Here is a 19,589-nt window from a genome sequence, read left to right as displayed (position 1 = left end):
TCTCGCGCTCTGGCTCTCTGTGTCTCGAGCTCTGGCTCTCTGTGTCTCGAGCTCTGGCTCTCTGTGTCTCGAGCTCTGGCTCTCTGTGTCTCGAGCTCTGGCTCTCTGTGTCTCGAGCTCTGGCTCTCTGTGTCTCGCGCCCTGGCTCTCTGTGTCTCGCGCCCTGGCTCTCTGTGTCTCGCGCTCTGGCTCTCTGTGTCTCGAGCTCTGGCTCTCTGTGTCTCGCGCTCTGGCTCTCTGTGTCTCGAGCTCTGGCTCTCTCTGTGTCTCGAGCTCTGACTCTCTGTGTCTCGCGCTCTGGCTCTCTCTCTGTGTCTCGCGCTCTGGCTCTCTGTGTCTCGAGCTCTGGCTCTCTGTGTCTCGAGCTCTGGCTCTCTGTGTCTCGAGCTCTGGCTCTCTGTGTCTCGCGCTCTGGCTCTCTGTGTCTCGAGCTCTGGCTCTCTGTGTCTCGAGCTCTGGCTCTCTCTGTGTCTCGCGCTCTGGCTCTCTGTGTCTCGAGCTCTGGCTCTCTGTGTCTCGAGCTCTGGCTCTCTCTGTGTCTCGCGCTCTGGCTCTCTGTGTCTCGAGCTCTGGCTCTCTGTGTCTCGAGCTCTGGCTCTCTGTGTCTCGCGCTCTGGCTCTCTGTGTCTCGAGCTCTGGCTCTCTGTGTCTCGCGCCCTGGCTCTCTGTGTCTCGCGCCCTGGCTCTCTGTGTCTCGCGCTCTGGCTCTCTGTGTCTCGAGCTCTGGCTCTCTGTGTCTCGCGCTCTGGCTCTCTGTGTCTCGAGCTCTGGCTCTCTCTGTGTCTCGAGCTCTGGCTCTCTGTGTCTCGCGCTCTGGCTCTCTGTGTCTCGAGCTCTGGCTCTCTGTGTCTCGAGCTCTGGCTCTCTGTGTCTCGCGCCCTGGCTCTCTGTGTCTCGCGCCCTGGCTCTCTGTGTCTCGCGCCCTGGCTCTCTGTGTCTCGCGCTCTGGCTCTCTGTGTCTCGAGCTCTGGCTCTCTCTCTGTGTCTCGCGCTCTGGCTCTCTGTGTCTCGCGCTCTGGCTCTCTGTGTCTCGCGCTCTGGCTCTCTCTCTGTGTCTCGCTCTCTCTCTCTGTCTCGCGCTCGCTCTCTCTCTGTGTCTCGCGCTCGCTGGTTCGCTTTCGCTCTCTCGCTTTTTGTCTCTCTCTCTCTCTCTCTCCCTCCCCGAGATCTATCGGAGCAGACACCATACTTCATTACAGATGCAAAAACAATCTTCAAACGCTGTGCCGCCAGCAGCAGCCTGAAACGGACGAGTACACTCCAATTTGTTAAGTTCCCTGACCAATCAGTAAACATGTGTTGAATGACCTCAGGACTTAACAAATAGGTTCATGGCTTTAAAGAGACAGAGCTCCTTCTTAGCAGCAGAGTAATAAATTGTGCATCACATGGTATAATAGGCCTGTCCTCAGACATCAGTACGTGAGCATCACCACAGAGGAGATGTTATTTATTAATGTTATAAATATGGCACGATAACATGCACTTCCTGTTTGCCACATCGCATTTCCTGTGCGACTTTGATACGCCCAGATTTCATATTAAACGAATCACAACTCGGCGCCTAAGAAACGCAGTTAAGATCGACCAATAGAACGCAGCAAAACCTGAACCAATGAAAGCACTCAATTTATTTTTTAAGCCCCTTTTGGCGACAACCAATCAGAACTCAACGATTTGGTTCAGTCTTGTCGTCAATCATTAAAAAAAACGCAGCGAGTGAACCAATCCGATCACTCAAAATACCCGTATGCAAACTTTAGCCGCTATTCCCCCCAGTCAGCTGACTGCGCTAAGTTACAAAAACAAAAAGCTGTAACACAAGTTTTCTTTTCAAAGTGAAACAAAAGAGTAATTAAGAGTTCTGACGGAGGGTCCTCGACCCGAAACGTTGATTCTGTTTCTCTCTCCTCGATGCTGCTTGGCCTGCTGAGTGTTTCCAGCATTTTCTTTTGTTATAAAAGAGTAATTAAAGTTGCCCACCTTCTCTCTCAAATGCATCTCTTGTGTTTTTTTCCCCCTCGGGCCTGGAACTCGGATTCCAGCCCACCTCAAAACTACCAACCACCATTTCTGGCCCACAATGCAGTGTTTCCGGCCTATGCCCCACATCAGCCCTGATGTGTCCTTGACCTGTCGGACCTGACTCCAAGCTGTAGTCCTGCCTTCAACCCATTCGTACTACATTCCTGCCATCCGGGCCTATACTGTATTTGGTGACTGTAGACAGAGGCCAACTCCTCAGAGCTGCCAGACCCACAAACCTGCAATTCGGTCATCCTACCCGCCCCCATGCTAGGACACCCCAGGATCCCCATTGCTAGGACTCCCTCCCTGAAGCGTCAGATCCCAATGGGGTACATCCGAGGAATCGATGAAGGAGGAAAATGCTGAGCCCCTAGAGATTTCCGGGCTCGATTGCATGTTTTCTGTGTGTCGGAGGACTGGAAAGCGGGTAATGTCGTACCCATTTTTAAATAGGGAGTCAAAGCTAATCCGGGTAATTACAGGCCAGTTAGTTTAACATCTGTGGCAGGGGTGGGGGAAATAAAGGATAAAATTGCCGTGTATCTAGAGAAGGAGAAAATAGTTAGAAGGAGCCGGCACAGACTTCAAAAGGGGCGATCGTGCTTGACCACCCTCATAGAATTCTTTGGGGACGTAAGAAATATGGTGGATGGGGGAGATGCAGTGAACATGGGGTCTTGAGGAAAGCCTTTGACTAGTTATCCCGTGGGAGATTACGAAAGAAGATTGAGGGAAGGATAGAAAATTAGATTAAAAATTGGTTAGAATGGAGCAAACAGAAAGTAGGAGTTCAGGGCGGTTTTTCCAGAATGGTTGGAAGCGGGTCGCGGTGTCAGAGTTCAGTTTCGGGGCCACTTCTGTTCACTGTGTCCAATCAATGATTTGGATAAAGACCCAGGGAGTGGTGGCAGTCATTGTAGATGATACCAAAATAGGAGTTAGTGAATTCTTTAGAAGACCAAAGAAAGCTGTAAAGCCATATTGATAAGATGGCGGAATGGGCTAAAATGTGGCAGCTGGAATTCAATATCAGACAGTATGAACTGATGCAATTTGGTCAAAAACAGCAGTAAATATACTCTGACTGGAAGCAGGAACAGTGCTGTGAAAGAGCAGAGAGAATTGGGGGTACAAGTTCACAGAACAGTAAAGGTAGCGAATAGTGTTCTAAACTTTATCTCAAGATGTAAATAATATAAAAGCTGAGGTAATGATGAGCCAATATTAAAGCTCATTAAGACCGGAGTTGGAGTACTGTGCGCAGTATTGGTCTTCGCACTATAGGATGGATACTGAGGTTTGAGAGAGATTCAGTAGGATGCTGCCTGGTATGAGGAAATATAAATGAAGGCAGGTGAAAAAATGAGTGTGTTTTCATTAGAACAACACAGATCACAGGGTAATATAACAGAAGGACTTCAGTTATGTGGAGAGACTGGAGAAGCTCGGATTGTTCTCCTTAGATCAGAGGTTAAGAGGAGAGAGAAGTGTTCAAAATCAGGAATGGCTTTGATAGAGCAAATAAACAAACTGTTTCCAGTGGCAGAAGGGCCGGTAACCAGAGGACACAGATTTAAGGTGATTGGCAAAAGAACCAGAGGAACTCGAGGAAACATTTTTTTACGAGCTGTTGTGATCTGGAATGCACTGCCTGAAAGGGTGATGGAAACAGATTCAATAGTAACATTCAAAAGAGAATTGGATAAATACTCGAAGGGAAAATATTTACAGGGCTATGGGGAATGAGCAGAGTGGGATTAATTGGATAGATCTACCAAAGATTCAGCACAGGCACAATGGACCAAATGGCCTCCTTCTGTGCTGTATCATTCTATGATTCTATGGGCTAAAAATTCAGTTTGGGGCGCCAAGCTCGCCTGGGCGCCGGAATTACCGCTGCGCGCGGAGCCACTTGCGCCATCGGGATATTCCGTTTCTGCGCCCCAAATGGAAGCGGGCCGCTAAACGAGGCTTCCCGCGCCCCGCTTGGGGCGCTCACCCTGAATATCGGCGCGCTAAGGGCCGCAGTGCCACTCGCTGCAGCACGGCAGGCTGCGGTACTGCAGGCCTTCCTCCCACTGTTAAGGGGGAGGTGCCTGCAACAGCGCGATCCCCGCTCGCGAGTGCCGGCAAATGAGCCCGGCACCAAGGAGAAGTGCCGGGCTCTCGGGAAACAGCCGGCAATGCCGTGGGGGGGGGGGGGGGGTGTAGGAGGCCGGGGACGGAGGTGCGAGCAGGCGGCCGCCGAAAAAGCGGCCGGCCGCACCTCCACCTTAACTAGCGCCACTACCGCCACAGGTTGGCCCCTGTGTACCGGTCGCTATTTGCGGCCGGCGCGGAAGAGGCGGGCGCGACCTAATATGGCGTTCGGGGCGGTAGCGGGGCGTTGCGCACACCGATGACGTCATTGGTGGCGGCGCAGCGCTACAGGCTAACGCCGCCATTAGCGCCCCGCTAAATATCGCGGTGGTTGTGGCCAGTGGCGCTAAAGCCTCTGAGTGGCCTCTTTGGGCGCAAACTGGTGGCGCAAGCAACTGAATTTCTAGGCCTGAGTGTTTAAAATTATGAAAAGATAATACAGGGTAGATAGAAACAGACCATTTCTAGTAGTTGAGGGGGGTCAAGAACAAGGGCCATAGGTACAAGATTAAATGTAAGAGATTTAGAACCGAGAGCAGGAGAAACTTCTTCACAGAGAGTTGTGAAGTTGTGGAATTCACTTTCAGGGTTAGTGCCCGAGGTAGGAAATACGTCAGTGTTCAAGATTAGATTGGACAGGTGGATGAAGGGATATAGAAACAAGACTGGTAAATGTGATTCGGACTATTTGCTTGCGTGGAGGGTAAATGCCAGCACCACCTTATTGGGCCGAATGGCCGGTTACATGTTGTAACTTTGATGTATTTTATCTCGTAAAAGCTCTGACAATGTTTGGGACTCTCCCTCCCAGTGCTCCAGATCCCAGCGCCCTCCCCAGCCCTGATAGTTACTTGACCCTCCGCTTGCAATGCTGACAGGCACTGGGATTCCCCCCTCGACTGTGCCCTTGAGAAGGTGGTGGTGAGCCGCCTTGTTCAACCGCTGCAGTCCGTGTGGTGAGGGTACTCCCACAGAGCTGTTAGGGAGGGAGTTCCAGGATTTTGACCCAGCGACGATGAAGGATCGGCTGATATATATTCAAGTCAGGATAGTGTGTGACTTGGAGGGGAACTTGGAGGTGGTGGTGTTCCCAGGCGCCTGCTGATCTTGTCCTTCTGGTGGAGGTGCTGTCGAAGAAGCCTTGGCGAGTTACTGCAGTGCATCTTGTAGATAATACACACTGCAGCCACGGTGTGCCGGTGGTGGAGGGAGTGAATGTTTAAGGTGGTGGATGAGGTGCCAATCCATCTAAATTTATGTATCAGGGAAACCTTCATAATTCCCATTGGAATTGACTTGTGAGCTACCAAGACTCGGAATACACTGAGTATTCCTTGGTCCTTACGCCTCCAATAAATTATATCTTAGAATTGTGTTTGACAGCTATGCGATGAATCAGCCAACCATTACTGAACACCATTAATAGGCTTTGGTTTTTATGGTGTATATCTCAGCCTTTAAAAGATGCTCATATGTTGGTGCCCCATCTGTTTGTTCCATCCCAGATTCTTCCTCATTGTGTTATTAGGCGGCACTCTGCACATAAGCTCAATTTTAATGATATTGTAGAACAGCAAAGGTAATCAAAGAGATAAACAGGTTTGAGGTTTAAATAATTCATGTTGTACAGTGCCTGAAAATGCTTCAACCCTTTGTTGGCAGCGTTCTGAGATTCTGTACCCTTCCGACAGCTCAATTGATAGCTGCAAAAGCAGCTGGAGTATTGTTTCAGACATTGAAAGCCGCTATATTTATCTGTCAGCTGTGGCTCCGTGGGTAGCACAATCGCCTCGGAGTCAGAAGGTTGTGGGTTCAAGTCCCACTCCAGAGACTAGAGCACAACAATCCAGGCTGGCACTCCAGTGCAGGACTGAGGGAGTGCTGCACTGTCAGAGGTGCCGTCTTTCGGATGAGACTTTAAACCGAGGCCCCCGTCTGCCCCCTCAGGTGGACATAAAAGATCCCAGGGCACTATTCAAAGAAGAGCAGGGGAGTTATCCCTGGTGTCCTGGGCCAATATTTATCCCTCAACCAAAAAAACAGATTATCTGGTTATTATCACATTGCTGTTTGTGGGAGCTTGCTGTGCACAAATTGGCTGCCGCATTTCCCACATTACAACAGTGACTACACTTCAAAAAGTACTTCATTGGCTGTAAAGCACTTCGAGATGCCCCGAGTTGTGATAGGCGCTATATAAATGCAGTTCTTGCTTTCTCCTTACTGTTGCCATTGTGTTTCTCCAGCCTGGAAGTAAGATGGTTTCCTCGGCTAAAGCTGCCGTGCCCACTGTCGCTGACCAGGCCGCTGCCATGCAGCTCGGCCAGTGTGCCAAGAACCTTGCCACCAGCCTGGCCGAGCTCCGAACGTCCGTGCAAAAGGTCGGTAATGGGCGGACTATCGCTGACTTGTTTAGGTTTTACCGAGGGGTGTACCTTTTGTTGGGCGTTAACCGTTTGGCAACGCGCGAAACTGTTCCGAAGAGAAGACAACAAATGAAATAAAGCAATAGTTTCCGATTCTCTTGAACACAGGCTCACGAAGCGTGCGGGCCCATGGAAATCGACTCCGCTCTGCAGTCGGTGCAGACTCTGAGGAATGAACTGCAGGATGCCAAGATGGCGGCAGCTGACGGGCAATTGAAACCACTGCCAGGAGAGACGGTAAGATGGACTTCCATCTCCAGCCTTTCAGGTCTTTTCCAGTGGGGATAGTGTCCCCCCCACCCCCCCGTCACCATTGGAATCCCCTTTAACAACCAAGTTATTGCCAAGAATTGTGATGAAAGGAAACGGGCCTGTTTGTTTTGTTCAATTCACTGGCGTTGACGTGGGAATTTGTTTATTCAAACAGGACTGATAGTTTTGTACGTAGTCGTAACCCGAAAGCAACTTGCTGAGCCCAGAAGTATCGCAGAGCTGGATTAACATTGGTAGAGATTTGGTCGCCTTGTTCTCACCCGGGTGTCACTGGGAGCACCACCATTGGTGCTAGTATCCCTGGACTATCCCCGGAGGCTTCACTCCGGGTTCCTTTGGGGAGCACCCGGTCTAGGATAGGATGATTCACTCCGGATTCCCATGCTCGAAGGTGTGGGTGCTGGATTGAGGACGGGCTGCGATATAATGTGTTTAGGGGGGCGTTAGGTGGGGGAGAGGAAAATTACAGTTATTAAAGGAAGAATACTTCAGCATTAGAACTGTGATCATCTCCATTGGGTGCAGTGCCCACCATGATGGTCAGTGCTTGTGCAAAAGTATTAAAAATAGAACAAAATAAAAAGGTGATGTTAGTTATTATTTTGAGTTTGAAAGAGGTGTGGACGGTGAGACTGTTAGTTGGTGGGTTTTTTTGAAGCACCTGGGAACGTTTTTCTACACTAAAGGCACTGTTGGGTTTTCATTCTCATCAAGTCGAGATGTCAGTTCAACATGTTAATTTATTAATCAAAGTCCACGCGAACTTGGTTAGACACAACATTAATCAAGAGTCCTTAAACATTCACTCCCTCCACCACCGGCGCACCGTGGCTGCAGTGTGTACCATCTACAAGATGCACTGCAGCAACTCGCCAAGGCTTCTTCGGCAGCACCTCCCAAACCCGCGACCTCTTCCACCTAGAAGGACAAGGGCAGCAGGCGCATGGGAACACCACCACCTCCAGGTTCCCCTCCAAGTCACACAACATCCTGATTTACAAGTATATCGCGATCCTTCATCGTCGCTGGGTCAAAATCCTGGAACTCCCTCCCTAACAGCGCTGTGGGAGCACCTTCACCACACGGACTGCAGTGGTCCTAGAAGGCGGCTCACCACCACCTTCTCGAGGGCGATTAGGGATGGGCAATAAATGCTGGGGCTTGCCAGCGACGCCCACATCCCATAAATGAATTTTTAAAAAGAGTTGATCAGACCTATATTCTAATACAAGCAGCAACTAAGTCGTTGCCTACAGACTCGGCTGGGTCAAGAAGCAGCTTTCTTCCCCGTGTCCTCTGTCCATTCTCTCCGCTTTATATTCTCAAATCATTGCCCGGAGAAGGTCTTGTTTCTAACTTTTACAGTTCGACACTTTTGGATCAGCAACTTCAGCTTGAAAGACCCCTGAGCTCAGCGAGCAAGCTTCCCCTTTGAGCCATCAGTTGCAACACAAAGCGTATTCTCCAACAGGCGCTATGTGAATGCAGCTTGTTGTTCAAAGGATGGCCACGTTTGGTACCTCGCCCGGAGCACCTATCAAGAGTTGTGCATTTCTGAAATCTAGTTTGTTTTTACGTGCTGTAAATCAGCAGGAGGTTGAGGCTGGCCCTGTGTGTTTAGTATTCTACATGTTCTGAAGATTGCCATCCATTTTATGTTGACTAAATGCCTTTGAGAACAAGGATAATGGAGAACCAGAGTGACTCAAGTCTGCAGGGTCCTTCCAGGGTTCGGGGAATTGGACCAAGGCATCAAATAGGCCTGGTGTGTAAAATCATAACATTTCAAACACTCCGCTATATCGTTAACCAGCCGCTACCAAAATACAAGTCTGACCTAGAAACCAGGAGCTATTTATAGCTCATTAGGGTCACTTGACACAGAGGCTTGTTTACTATTAAACAGCAGTAAGAGCTTGTTAACTGAATGAATGACATTTACTCTCAACAAAGCCCAGAAATCCGTTGACGGCCGGTTGCTGCATTAACTCCTGGCATTTCCCCGGAATACTCTTGCTCTGAAACCCCCTCCCTCTCCCACTAATTGAGATGAACACACGGTGTGGTCTCTACTCCATTATTGACGCTCATTTTTCTCACCGTGCCGTGCGATGATGCCGTTGATTTGATGTGAGCAGCACAGAAATGGTGAACCTTCTCCGGTCCGTACGGGTTTTCTGTTTCAATGGTGTTCGAGTCGATTTTAAATAGCTCTCTCGTTGGTGGGGCTTCTTATTTTGGTCGTCTGCGGAATTCACCCAAAGCAGTTTGGGTTTGTTGGGTGACACAAGACTCGTGAAGCAATCGCCTTCCGCCGCCGTGAACCCTGACACCAACAGTTTTACATTTGCCGCAACGGTCGCGATAGTGTCTGCAATGGGTGGTCAATTTGGGATGATAATTATGGAGAAACGGTTGAACAATCTTTGTGCACTGGGACACTGTGCTGTCCGCCAGTGTGCACTGGGACACTGTGCTGTCCGCCGGTGTGCACTGGGACACTGTGCTGTCCGCCAGCGTGCACTGGGACACTGTGCTGTCCGCCAGCGTGCACTGGGACACTGTGCTGTCCGCCAGCGTGCACTGGGACACTGTGCTGTCCGCCAGCGTGCACTGGGACACTGTGCTGTCCGTCGGCGTGCACTGGGACACTGCGCTGTCCGCCAGCGTGCACTGGGACACTGTGCTGTCCGCCAGCGTGCACTGGGACACTGTGCTGTCCGCCGGCGTGCACTGGGACACTGTGCTGTCCGCCGGCGTGCACTGGGACACTGTGCTGTCCGCCGGCGTGCACTGGGACACTGTGCTGTCCGCCGGCGTGCACTGGGACACTGTGCTGTCCGCCGGCGTGCACTGGGACACTGTGCTGTCCGTCGGCGTGCACTGGGACACTGCGCTGTCCGCCAGCGTGCACTGGGACACTGTGCTGTCCGCCAGCGTGCACTGGGACACTGTGCTGTCCGCCAGTGTGCACTGGAACACTGCGCTGTCCACCAGTCTAGGTTACCACGGTGGTTACCTTACGTTGCTGAGTTCTGATCTCCAGTCTTACCGGCACAGACACGATGGGCCGAATGGCCTCCTGTGTCGTAAATTTCTATGATTCTTACAAGCGAATGGTGCTGGTGGGGGCCAGACTCCCAGATACATGCATGTGAAAGGTAGCGCGCGAGGTGTGGGGCCTAGCTCTGTGCCTTGTTAGTTATTGATGTAAATTGGGCTTGTTCTCACTGGAAAAGAGAAAGGTGAGAGGTGATATGATTGCAGTTTTTAGAATTTAGATAATGTCGACCATGACGAGCTGTTTCACCTTGTCCAGCACAGTAGACTCAGAGGACACGGCCTGCGCTTGAAGGGGTAAATTCAAAGCTAATCTGTGGAAACAATATTTCAGTGAGTTAGTGGTCAATCTATGGAACAGGCTCCCTAGTGGCAGACGAGGGCAGCCCATTTCTTCCACTGGTGTCTGTCCAGAGCAAGATCCTGTTCTCTCGTCCTGCGATAGGTCACACTCTTGACCTCCGCACCTTCTCTTCCCTCCAGGTGAATCTACTCTTAAGTTGCACCTTCTGGTTAGCTTGATGACATTACTGGACCACCTTATCTGTCCAGTTATTGAGGCCATAATCAGCTGACCCATGTGCCCCCCAATTTGGACTCGGTATGGTTTCTGAGTCGTTCAGACTGGGAAAGCTATGAGGGTTGGGTTGAGGCTCTACAGTTGGGTTCCACAGCCCTGGGCTAGAGAGAGGAAGATGGTCTCGAGTTCTTGGTACGTCAGATGTCCAATGATCCCTCTTGGAAAGCGTGTGTGCTCACGTGACAAACAACAGGATCAAGCTTAACTGTCATGCCCACTCATGGTTAAATAGCCTACAGTTTGCCCTGTCTGGACTGTCATAAAAACCCAACTGGGTCACTAATGTCCTTTAGCATTGGAAACCTGCCGTCCTTACCCAGTCTGGGCCTACATGTGACTCCAGTCCCACACCAATGTGGCTGACGCTTCACTGAGGTGGCCTAGTGAGCCCTCGGTTGTATCAAACCACTACCAATGGTTCAAGAAGGTGGCCCACCACCACCTTCTGAGGGCAACGAGGGTTGGGCACTAAATGCCCGCCTTGCCAGCGATGCCCACATCCTGAGAATGAATCGAATACTCCCCAGTGAAGACCAGGCTGAGCCAGCAGCTGTGGAATGTATCACCTTTAGTAAAGGAGAGTTTGGGAGAATGAACACGGTTATGTTTTGACGATTGGTCAGTGTTGGGTCTGCGCTGCAATAGAACTCTTGTCTTGCTGTCTTTTCAGCTGGAGAAATGTGCTCAGGACCTGGGAAGTACATCCAAGGCTGTTGGCTCTTCAATGGCACAGCTCCTTACCTGCGCAGCTCAAGGCAATGAAGACTATACAGGTGGGTCTAGCTCAAGGCAGTGGACACTAGACAGGTGGGTCTAGCTCAAGACAATGGACATTATACAGGTGGGTCTAGCTCAAGGCAGTGGACACTATACAGGTGGGTCTAGCTCAAGGCAATGGACATTATACAGGTGGGTCTAGCTCAAGGCAGTGGACACTATACAGGTGGGTCTAGCTCAAGGCAATGGAGACTATACAGGTGGGTCTAGCTCAAGGTAATGGGCGTTATACAGGTGGGTCTAGCTCAAGGCAATGGACATTATACAGGTGGGTCTAGCTCAAGGCAGTGGACACTATACAGGTGGGTCTAGCTCAAGACAATGGACAATATACAGGTGGGTCTAGCTCAAGACAATGGACACTATACAGGTGGGTCTAGCTCAAGACAATGGACACTATACAGGTGGGTCTAGCTCAAGACAATGGACACTATACAGGTGGGTCTAGCTCAAGGTAGTGGACGTTATACAGGTGGGTCTAGCTCAAGGCAATGGACACTATACAGGTGGGTCTAGCTCAAGACAATGGACATTATACAGGTGGGTCTAGCTCAAGGCAATGGACATTATACAGGTGGGTCTAGCTCAAGGCAATGGGCGTTATACAGGTGGGTCTAGCTCAAGGCAATGGACATTATACAGGTGGGTCTAGCTCAAGGCAATGGGCGTTATACAGGTGGGTCTAGCTCAAGGCAATGGACACTATACAGGTGGGTCTAGCTCAAGGCAATGGACATTATACAGGTGGGTCTAGCTCAAGGCAATGGGCATTATACAGGTGGGTCTAGCTCAAGACAATGGACACTATACAGGTGGGTCTAGCTCAAGGTAATGGACACTATACAGGTGGGTCTAGCTCAAGGTAATGGACACTATACAGGTGGGTCTAGCTCAAGACAGTGGACACTATACAGGTGGGTCTAGCTCAAGGCAATGGACACTATACAGGTGGGTCTAGCTCAAGACAGTGGACATTATACAGGTGGGTCTAGCTCAAGACAATGGACGTTATACAGGTGGGTCTAGCTCAAGGCAGTGGACACTAGACAGGTGGGTCTAGCTCAAGGTAATGGGCATTATACAGGTGGGTCTAGCTCAAGGCAGTGGACACTAGACAGGTGGGTCTAGCTCAAGACAATGGACACTATACAGGTGGGTCTAGCTCAAGACAATGGACACTATACAGGTGGGTCTAGCTCAAGACAATGGACGTTATACAGGTGGGTCTAGCTCAAGGCAGTGGACACTAGACAGGTGGGTCTAGCTCAAGGTAATGGGCATTATACAGGTGGGTCCAGCTCAAGGCAGTGGACACTAGACAGGTGGGTCTAGCTCAAGACAATGGACACTATACAGGTGGGTCTAGCTCAAGACAATGGACACTATACAGGTGGGTCTAGCTCAAGACAATGGACATTATACAGGTGGGTCTAGCTCAAGACAATGGACACTATACAGGTGGGTCTAGCTCAAGGTAATGGACACTATACAGGTGGGTCTAGCTCAAGACAATGGACACTATACAGGTGGGTCTAGCTCAAGACAATGGACATTATACAGGTGGGTCTAGCTCAAGACAATGGACGTTATACAGGTGGGTCTAGCTCAAGACAATGAACACTATACAGGTGGGTCTAGCTCAAGACAATGGACATTATACAGGTGGGTCTAGCTCAAGGCAATGGACACTATACAGGTGGGTCTAGCTCAAGACAATGGACATTATACAGGTGGGTCTAGCTCAAGGCAGTGGACACTATACAGGTGGGTCTAGCTCAAGACATTGAAGACTATACAGGTGGGTCTAGCTCAAGACAATGGAGACTATACAGGTGGGTCTAGCTCAAGACAATGGACACTATACAGGTGGGTCTAGCTCAAGACAATGGACACTATACAGGTGGGTCTAGCTCAAGGCAATGGACACTATACAGGTGGGTCTAGCTCAAGGCAATGGACACTATACAGGTGGGTCTAGCTCAAGGCAATGGACACTATACAGGTGGGTCTAGCTCAAGACAATGGACACTATACAGGTGGGTCTAGCTCAAGGCAATGGGCACTATACAGGTGGGTCTAGCTCAAGGCAATGGACACTATACAGGTGGGTCTAGCTCAAGACAATGGACACTATACAGGTGGGTCCAGCTCAAGGCAATGGACAATATACAGGTGGGTCTAGCTCAAGACAATGGACACTATACAGGTGGGTCTAGCTCAAGGCAGTGGACACTATACAGGTGGGTCTAGCTCAAGACAATGGACACTATACAGGTGGGTCTAGCTCAAGGCAATGGACACTATACAGGTGGGTCTAGCTCAAGACAATGGACACTATACAGGTGGGTCTAGCTCAAGGCAGTGGACACTATACAGGTGGGTCTAGCTCAAGGCAATGGACAATATACAGGTGGGTCTAGCTCAAGACAATGGACACTATACAGGTGGGTCTAGCTCAAGACAGTGGACACTATACAGGTGGGTCTAGCTCAAGACAATGGGCACTATACAGGTGGGTCTAGCTCAAGGCAATGGACAATATACAGGTGGGTCTAGCTCAAGGCAATGGACGTTATACAGGTGGGTCTAGCTCAAGACAATGGACACTATACAGGTGGGTCTAGCTCAAGACAATGGAGACTATACAGGTGGGTCTAGCTCAAGACAATGGGCACTATACAGGTGGGTCTAGCTCAAGGTAATGGACACTATACAGGTGGGTCTAGCTCAAGGCAGTGGACATTATACAGGTGGGTCTAGCTCAAGGCAATGGACACTATACAGGTGGGTCTAGCTCAAGGCAGTGGACATTATACAGGTGGGTCTAGCTCAAGGCAATGGACACTATACAGGTGGGTCTAGCTCAAGACAATGGACAATATACAGGTGGGTCTAGCTCAAGACAATGGAGACTATACAGGTGGGTCTAGCTCAAGACAATGGGCACTATACAGGTGGGTCTAGCTCAAGGTAATGGACACTATACAGGTGGGTCTAGCTCAAGACAATGGACAATATACAGGTGGGTCTAGCTCAAGACAATGGACAATATACAGGTGGGTCTAGCTCAAGACAGTGAAGACTATACAGGTGGGTCTAGCTCAAGACAATGGACAATATACAGGTGGGTCTAGCTCAAGACAATGGACATTATACAGGTGGGTCTAGCTCAAGACAGTGAAGACTATACAGGTGGGTCTAGCTCAAGGCAGTGGACGTTATACAGGTGGGTCTAGCTCAAGACAATGGACACTATACAGGTGGGTCTAGCTCAAGGCAATGGACACTATACAGGTGGGTCTAGCTCAAGACAATGGACACTATACAGGTGGGTCTAGCTCAAGGCAATGGACACTATACAGGTGGGTCTAGCTCAAGGCAGTGGACACTATACAGGTGGGTCTAGCTCAAGGCAGTGGACACTAGACAGGTGGGTCTAGCTCAAGACAATGGACACTATACAGGTGGGTCTAGCTCAAGGCAGTGGACACTAGACAGGTGGGTCTAGCTCAAGGCAGTGGACACTAGACAGGTGGGTCTAGCTCAAGGCAATGGACACTATACAGGTGGGTCTAGCTCAAGACAATGGACACTATACAGGTGGGTCTAGCTCAAGGCAGTGGACACTAGACAGGACACCCCCTTCAGAGCAAGTAGTTTCTCTCTCTCTACCCTAACCTTTTATCATTGTACACACCTCAATTAAATCACTGCTCAACTTTCTAATCTCAACGGAATACAAGCCCAGTCTGTGCAACCTGTCCTCGTAATTTAACCCTTTTAGCCCCGGTATTATTCTGGCCAATGTATCCTTCCTGAGGTGCGGGGCCCAGAACTGAGCGCAGTTACTCCAGATGGGATCTAACTAAGGCTCTGTACACCTGAAGCATCACTTCTTCCCCATTGTACTCCAAACCCCTTGAGATAACGGCCAACATCCCATTGTACCTGTGCACTAGATTCTAGTGATGTGTACATGGGCCCCTAAACCCCTTGGCTCCGCCACAGTTCCTCATGTCTCGACATTAAGAAAATATTCCGAATTGTCAGATCCAGAGTGGATGACCTCGTGTTCCGGGAGTGTTCATTAGGAGGACTGAGACATGGGAGCGGTTGAGGGAGGGGGCGATACAAAGCACTTGGTAGAAGATTCAATCATCGATGTAAAGGCTTTTCTCCCTGATATTTTTCTGAACCAAGAACAAAATATTCAATCATATTCATTTAACCAGACTTCACCCAAAGGAGACACGGATAATCGTGCCCATCTACTGCCAGCTGTGGTGCGATGGGGCAGTGTGTTAATGCACTAACCACCTACCCCGTGGAGTACAAAATGTCGCTCATTCCCCAGATACCTGTGAGAGACACTAAGTGGCAATGCTGTTCTGCCCCTGCACCATCTGCCTTCCACAGCCCTAACCCGCTCCTCCCACCCTCGGGCCCCAGCTTGGTGTGGTTTATACGACTTGAGCCTCTTTGGAGTGAATCATTGACTGAGTGGTAGCACCCTCGCCTCTGAGTCACAAGGTTGTGGGTTCAAGTCCCACCCCAGAGGCTTGAGCACAAAATCTAGGCTGACACTCCAGTGCAGTGCTGAGGGAGTGCTGCATTGTCTGAGGTGCCGTCTTTCGGATGAGATGTTAAACCGAGGCCCCGTCTGCGCCCTCAGGTGGATGTAAAAGATCCCGCGGCACTCTTTCGAAGAAGAGCAGGGCAGTTCTCCCCGGTGTCCTGGCCAATATTTATCCCTCAACCAACATCACTGAAACAGATTATCTGGTCATTATCACATTGCTGTTTGTGTGATCTTGCTGTGCGCAAATTGGCTGCTGCGTTTCCCACATTACAACAATGACTGCACTTCAAAAGTACTTCATTGGCTGTAAAGCACTTTGGGACGTGCTGTGGTCGTGAAAGGTGCTATAGAAATGCAATCTTTTATGTAAGTTGTGAGGAGGATGCAAGGAGGATTCAAGGGGATATAGACAGGCTAAGTGAGTGGGCAAGAACATGGCAAATAGAATATAATGTGGAGAAATGTGAAGTTATCCACTTTGGTAGGAAAAATAGAAAAGCAGAGTATTTTTTAAATGGTGAGAGATTGGGAAATGTTGGTGTTCAGAGAGACCTGGGGTGTCCTTGTACACGAATCACTGAAAGTTAACATGCAGGTACAGCAAGCAATTAGGAAAGCAAATGGTGTGTTGGCCTTTATTACAAGAGGATTTGAGTATAAGAGTAAAGACGTCTTACTGCAATTATATAGGGCCCTGGTGAGACCACACCTGGAGTATTGTGGACAGTTTTGGTCTCCTTACCTAAGGAAGGATATACTCGCCATAGAGGGAGTGCAACGAAGGTTCACCAGACTGGTTCCTGGGGTGGGGGGATTGCCCTATGAGGAGAGATTGAGTAGACTAGGCCGATATTCTCTAGAGTTTAGAAGAATGCGAGGTGATCTCATTGAAACATACAAAATTCTTACAGGGCTTGATAGGGTAGATGCAGGGAGGATGTTTCCCCTGGCTGGGGAGTCTAGAACCAGGGGTCACAGTCTCAGAATAAGGGGTCGGCCATTTTGGACTGAGATGAGAAATTTCTTCACTCAGAGGGTGGTGAATCTTTGGAATTCTCTACCCCAGAGGGCTGTGGAGGCTCAGTCGTTGAGTATATTCAAGGCAGAGATCGATAGATTTTTTGATATTAAGGCAATCAAGGGATATGGGGATCGTGCAGGAAAGTGGAGATGAGGTTGAAGATCAGCCATGATCTTATTGAATGGTGGAGCAGGCTCGAGGGGCCGAATGGCCGACTCCTGCTCCTGTTTCTTGTGTTCTTATGTAAAGTGCAGCAGCAACAGGTTGTATTAGAAGTGTTGCTGTTTACGTGTACCGTGTAAATCACTCGTACAGCAATGGAATGTTTTTGCAGTTGAATGAAGCAGAAATTTGGTCAACTGAGCTCTGATTTTATAAAGCAGCCACAGTAATGCTGCACCGGGGACTACGGCCCATGCAATCCTCTGTAATGTCTCACAGTGAACAGTCAGAGTCTAGTCATTCTTACAGAGTTCATTATTTTTGCAGCTTGAGTTATTTCCTGTTCTCATTCATTTTTCTGCAAGACTCTTTAAAGTAGGAAAACAAAGCACAGCAAGTAACCAACGATAAAACAGAACTAATGTAGCGATTGCATTAACCATAACAGAAGCAGGGAGTGTTTATAGTAGGAAACAAAATAAAAATGGCAATAAATCTAGGTCAGCCTTCTCAGGTCGCCCGAATATAAAGCTTTCTGCCTTGGAGGAGGTGCAACGAAGGTTCAGTAGATTGATTCCTAGGATGAGAGGGCTGTCCTATGATGAGAGATTGTGTAGATTGGGCCTAAACTCTCTGAAGTTTAGAAGAATGAGAGGTGATCTCATTGAAACATGTAAGATTCTGAGGGGGATTGACAGGGTAGATGCTGAGAGGTTGTTTCCCCCTGGCTGGAGTGTCTAGAACTAGGGGCCACAGTCTCAGGATAAGCGGTCGGCCGTTGAAGACCGAGATGAGGAGGAATTTCTTAACTCAGAGGGTGGTGAATCTTCGGAATTCTCTGCCCCAGAGGGCTGTGGATGCTGAGTCGTTGAGTATATTCAAGGCTGAGATCGATAGATTTTTGGACTCTCGGGGAATCAAGGGATATGGAGATCGGGAGGGAATGTGGAGTGAGATCGAAGATCAGCCCTGATCGTATTGCATGGCGGAGCAGGCTCGAGGGGCCGTATGGCCGACTCCTGCTCCTAATACTTCTGTTCTTCAGATCTTACACACCGGCCAGATTTTTTACATTCCTGCTGTACCTGTATCATTTCCAGGATATCTCGAGATCCAGAGCACACGACCAACTTTGCAGTGTTGTCACAAACAAATCTTTCACATTCCATCCCCATCCCGTGGTATTACTAAAACTTCCCATCATACATCATTACTGATACAAAAGCAAGAACCTGCGGATGCTGGAAATCTGAAATAAGAACAGAAAATGCTGGAAATACTCAGCAGGTCAGGCAGCATCTGTGGAGAGAGAAACAGAGTTAATGTCTCAGGTCGATGACCTTTCGTCAGAACTAATTACTAATACAACCCGTCCCACATTATTACTAATATACTCCCTCACGTAATAATATTACTGTTTCTGAATATACCCCTCCCTGTTGTGTGTTGGCAGCTCTGTAGTGAGGTCAAAGGTTAGGATTCCCTCTGTGCGCTCAGAGTGGCGATGTTGTGAAATGTGTTGGCGATTTGTCTACCCCTGGAACATAGATGAAATCCTTCCCTTGAATTTGTAAACTCAAACTCTCGGAAGTGAAGTGACTCACGTTGGAACAATAAACCTGGAGCCAAGCCCTGGCACCGACCATAACTCTTCGGGGGTGAAATTGGGTGCCTTTGCGCCTCCCGTTAGCACCCACAGGCGTTGACATCGACTTCTGCCATATTTGGCGGGAGCTTTGCGGTGGTTCTACGGTGTTGCGCTCCGAACTCCTTCGCCCGGAGATCATGACGTCATCGCCCGGGACCCGAAATTGACTTCCGCCCCCTGCAGCAGCGCTGGTCGAAAACACCGACAGCTGCAGGAGGCGGGCATCGGGCGGCCGGCCGCTTCAGGGGCGATGATTAAAGGCGAGGTGGCCGAGGCAAGTAAAAGAAACTTACCTTTCCTGTTCTAGTTTCTTTCGCGAGTTCCTGCTCGCGATCGATCGGCTTGGCACTCTGCTTTAGTGCTGGGCTGATCGCGCGGGATCGTGGCTGCCTTGGGGGTCCAGGTGGGTGCTTTTTATATTGCAGAGACTGCAGCGATTGGCCTTCCCTTTAAGGGAGGGAAGGAGCCTTTGAACGCAGCGTCGCTGCACGGCCCAGTGTGCAGCGCTGCTGAAGTCTCCGTCCCGCTCTCCAACATTGGCGCCCTAAGAAGGAAGTGGAGTTGCTTGACTTAGCGCTCCGCTTCCCTCTTGCAATGCTAAAACTCAATTTCGCGGTTGCCCAGGTGACGTTAGCGCCCCAAAATGGTTGCTACCGAATTTTTCCCCCTTCGACTTTGAAGTTGGACCATTCAGGAAAGGCAGGCAGTCATTGGTTGTTGAATGTGGGTTCAGTGATTCACCCCACCAGATGTCTGGGTGAGCCATTCTGAGCGTCTTCTTTAGGTGGGTGGTGCCACTGGGTCGAACAGGTAAGGAGCCTCCCCCCTGGACTGAGAAATGGAGCAGGCCGCGCGGGTGGGGCCAAGTCTCGGAGAAGGTAACTTAGGTGTACGTG

General features: G+C 49.8%; 1 protein-coding gene across 4 annotated transcripts in view; it reads left to right on the top strand.

Moving 5' to 3' along the window:
* The window catches only part of LOC147097260 (talin-2), a 354,000-nt gene that overhangs the window by 236,976 nt on the left and 97,435 nt on the right, over window positions 1-19,589 (top strand). For all 4 annotated transcript variants that reach the window (XR_015074349.1, XM_085972076.1, XM_085972077.1 and 1 more), the window contains 3 exons: window positions 6,414-6,548; window positions 6,702-6,830; window positions 11,177-11,279. Coding sequence is in view for 3 of the 4 variants with exons in the window: in XM_085972076.1 (XP_085828202.1) it covers window positions 6,414-6,548; window positions 6,702-6,830; window positions 11,177-11,279 (367 nt within the window). In the remaining variant the exon portion in view is untranslated. The remainder of the gene's footprint in view (window positions 1-6,413; window positions 6,549-6,701; window positions 6,831-11,176; window positions 11,280-19,589) is intronic.

Source organism: Somniosus microcephalus, chromosome 32 (assembly GCF_052327205.1).
Source record: "Somniosus microcephalus isolate GS21.2 chromosome 32, FLI_Smic_1.0, whole genome shotgun sequence".
Classification (NCBI taxonomy): Eukaryota; Metazoa; Chordata; class Chondrichthyes; order Squaliformes; family Somniosidae; genus Somniosus; species Somniosus microcephalus.
Note: the sequence above shows the minus strand (reverse complement) of the source record. Positions and strands in the feature narration are given on the sequence as shown.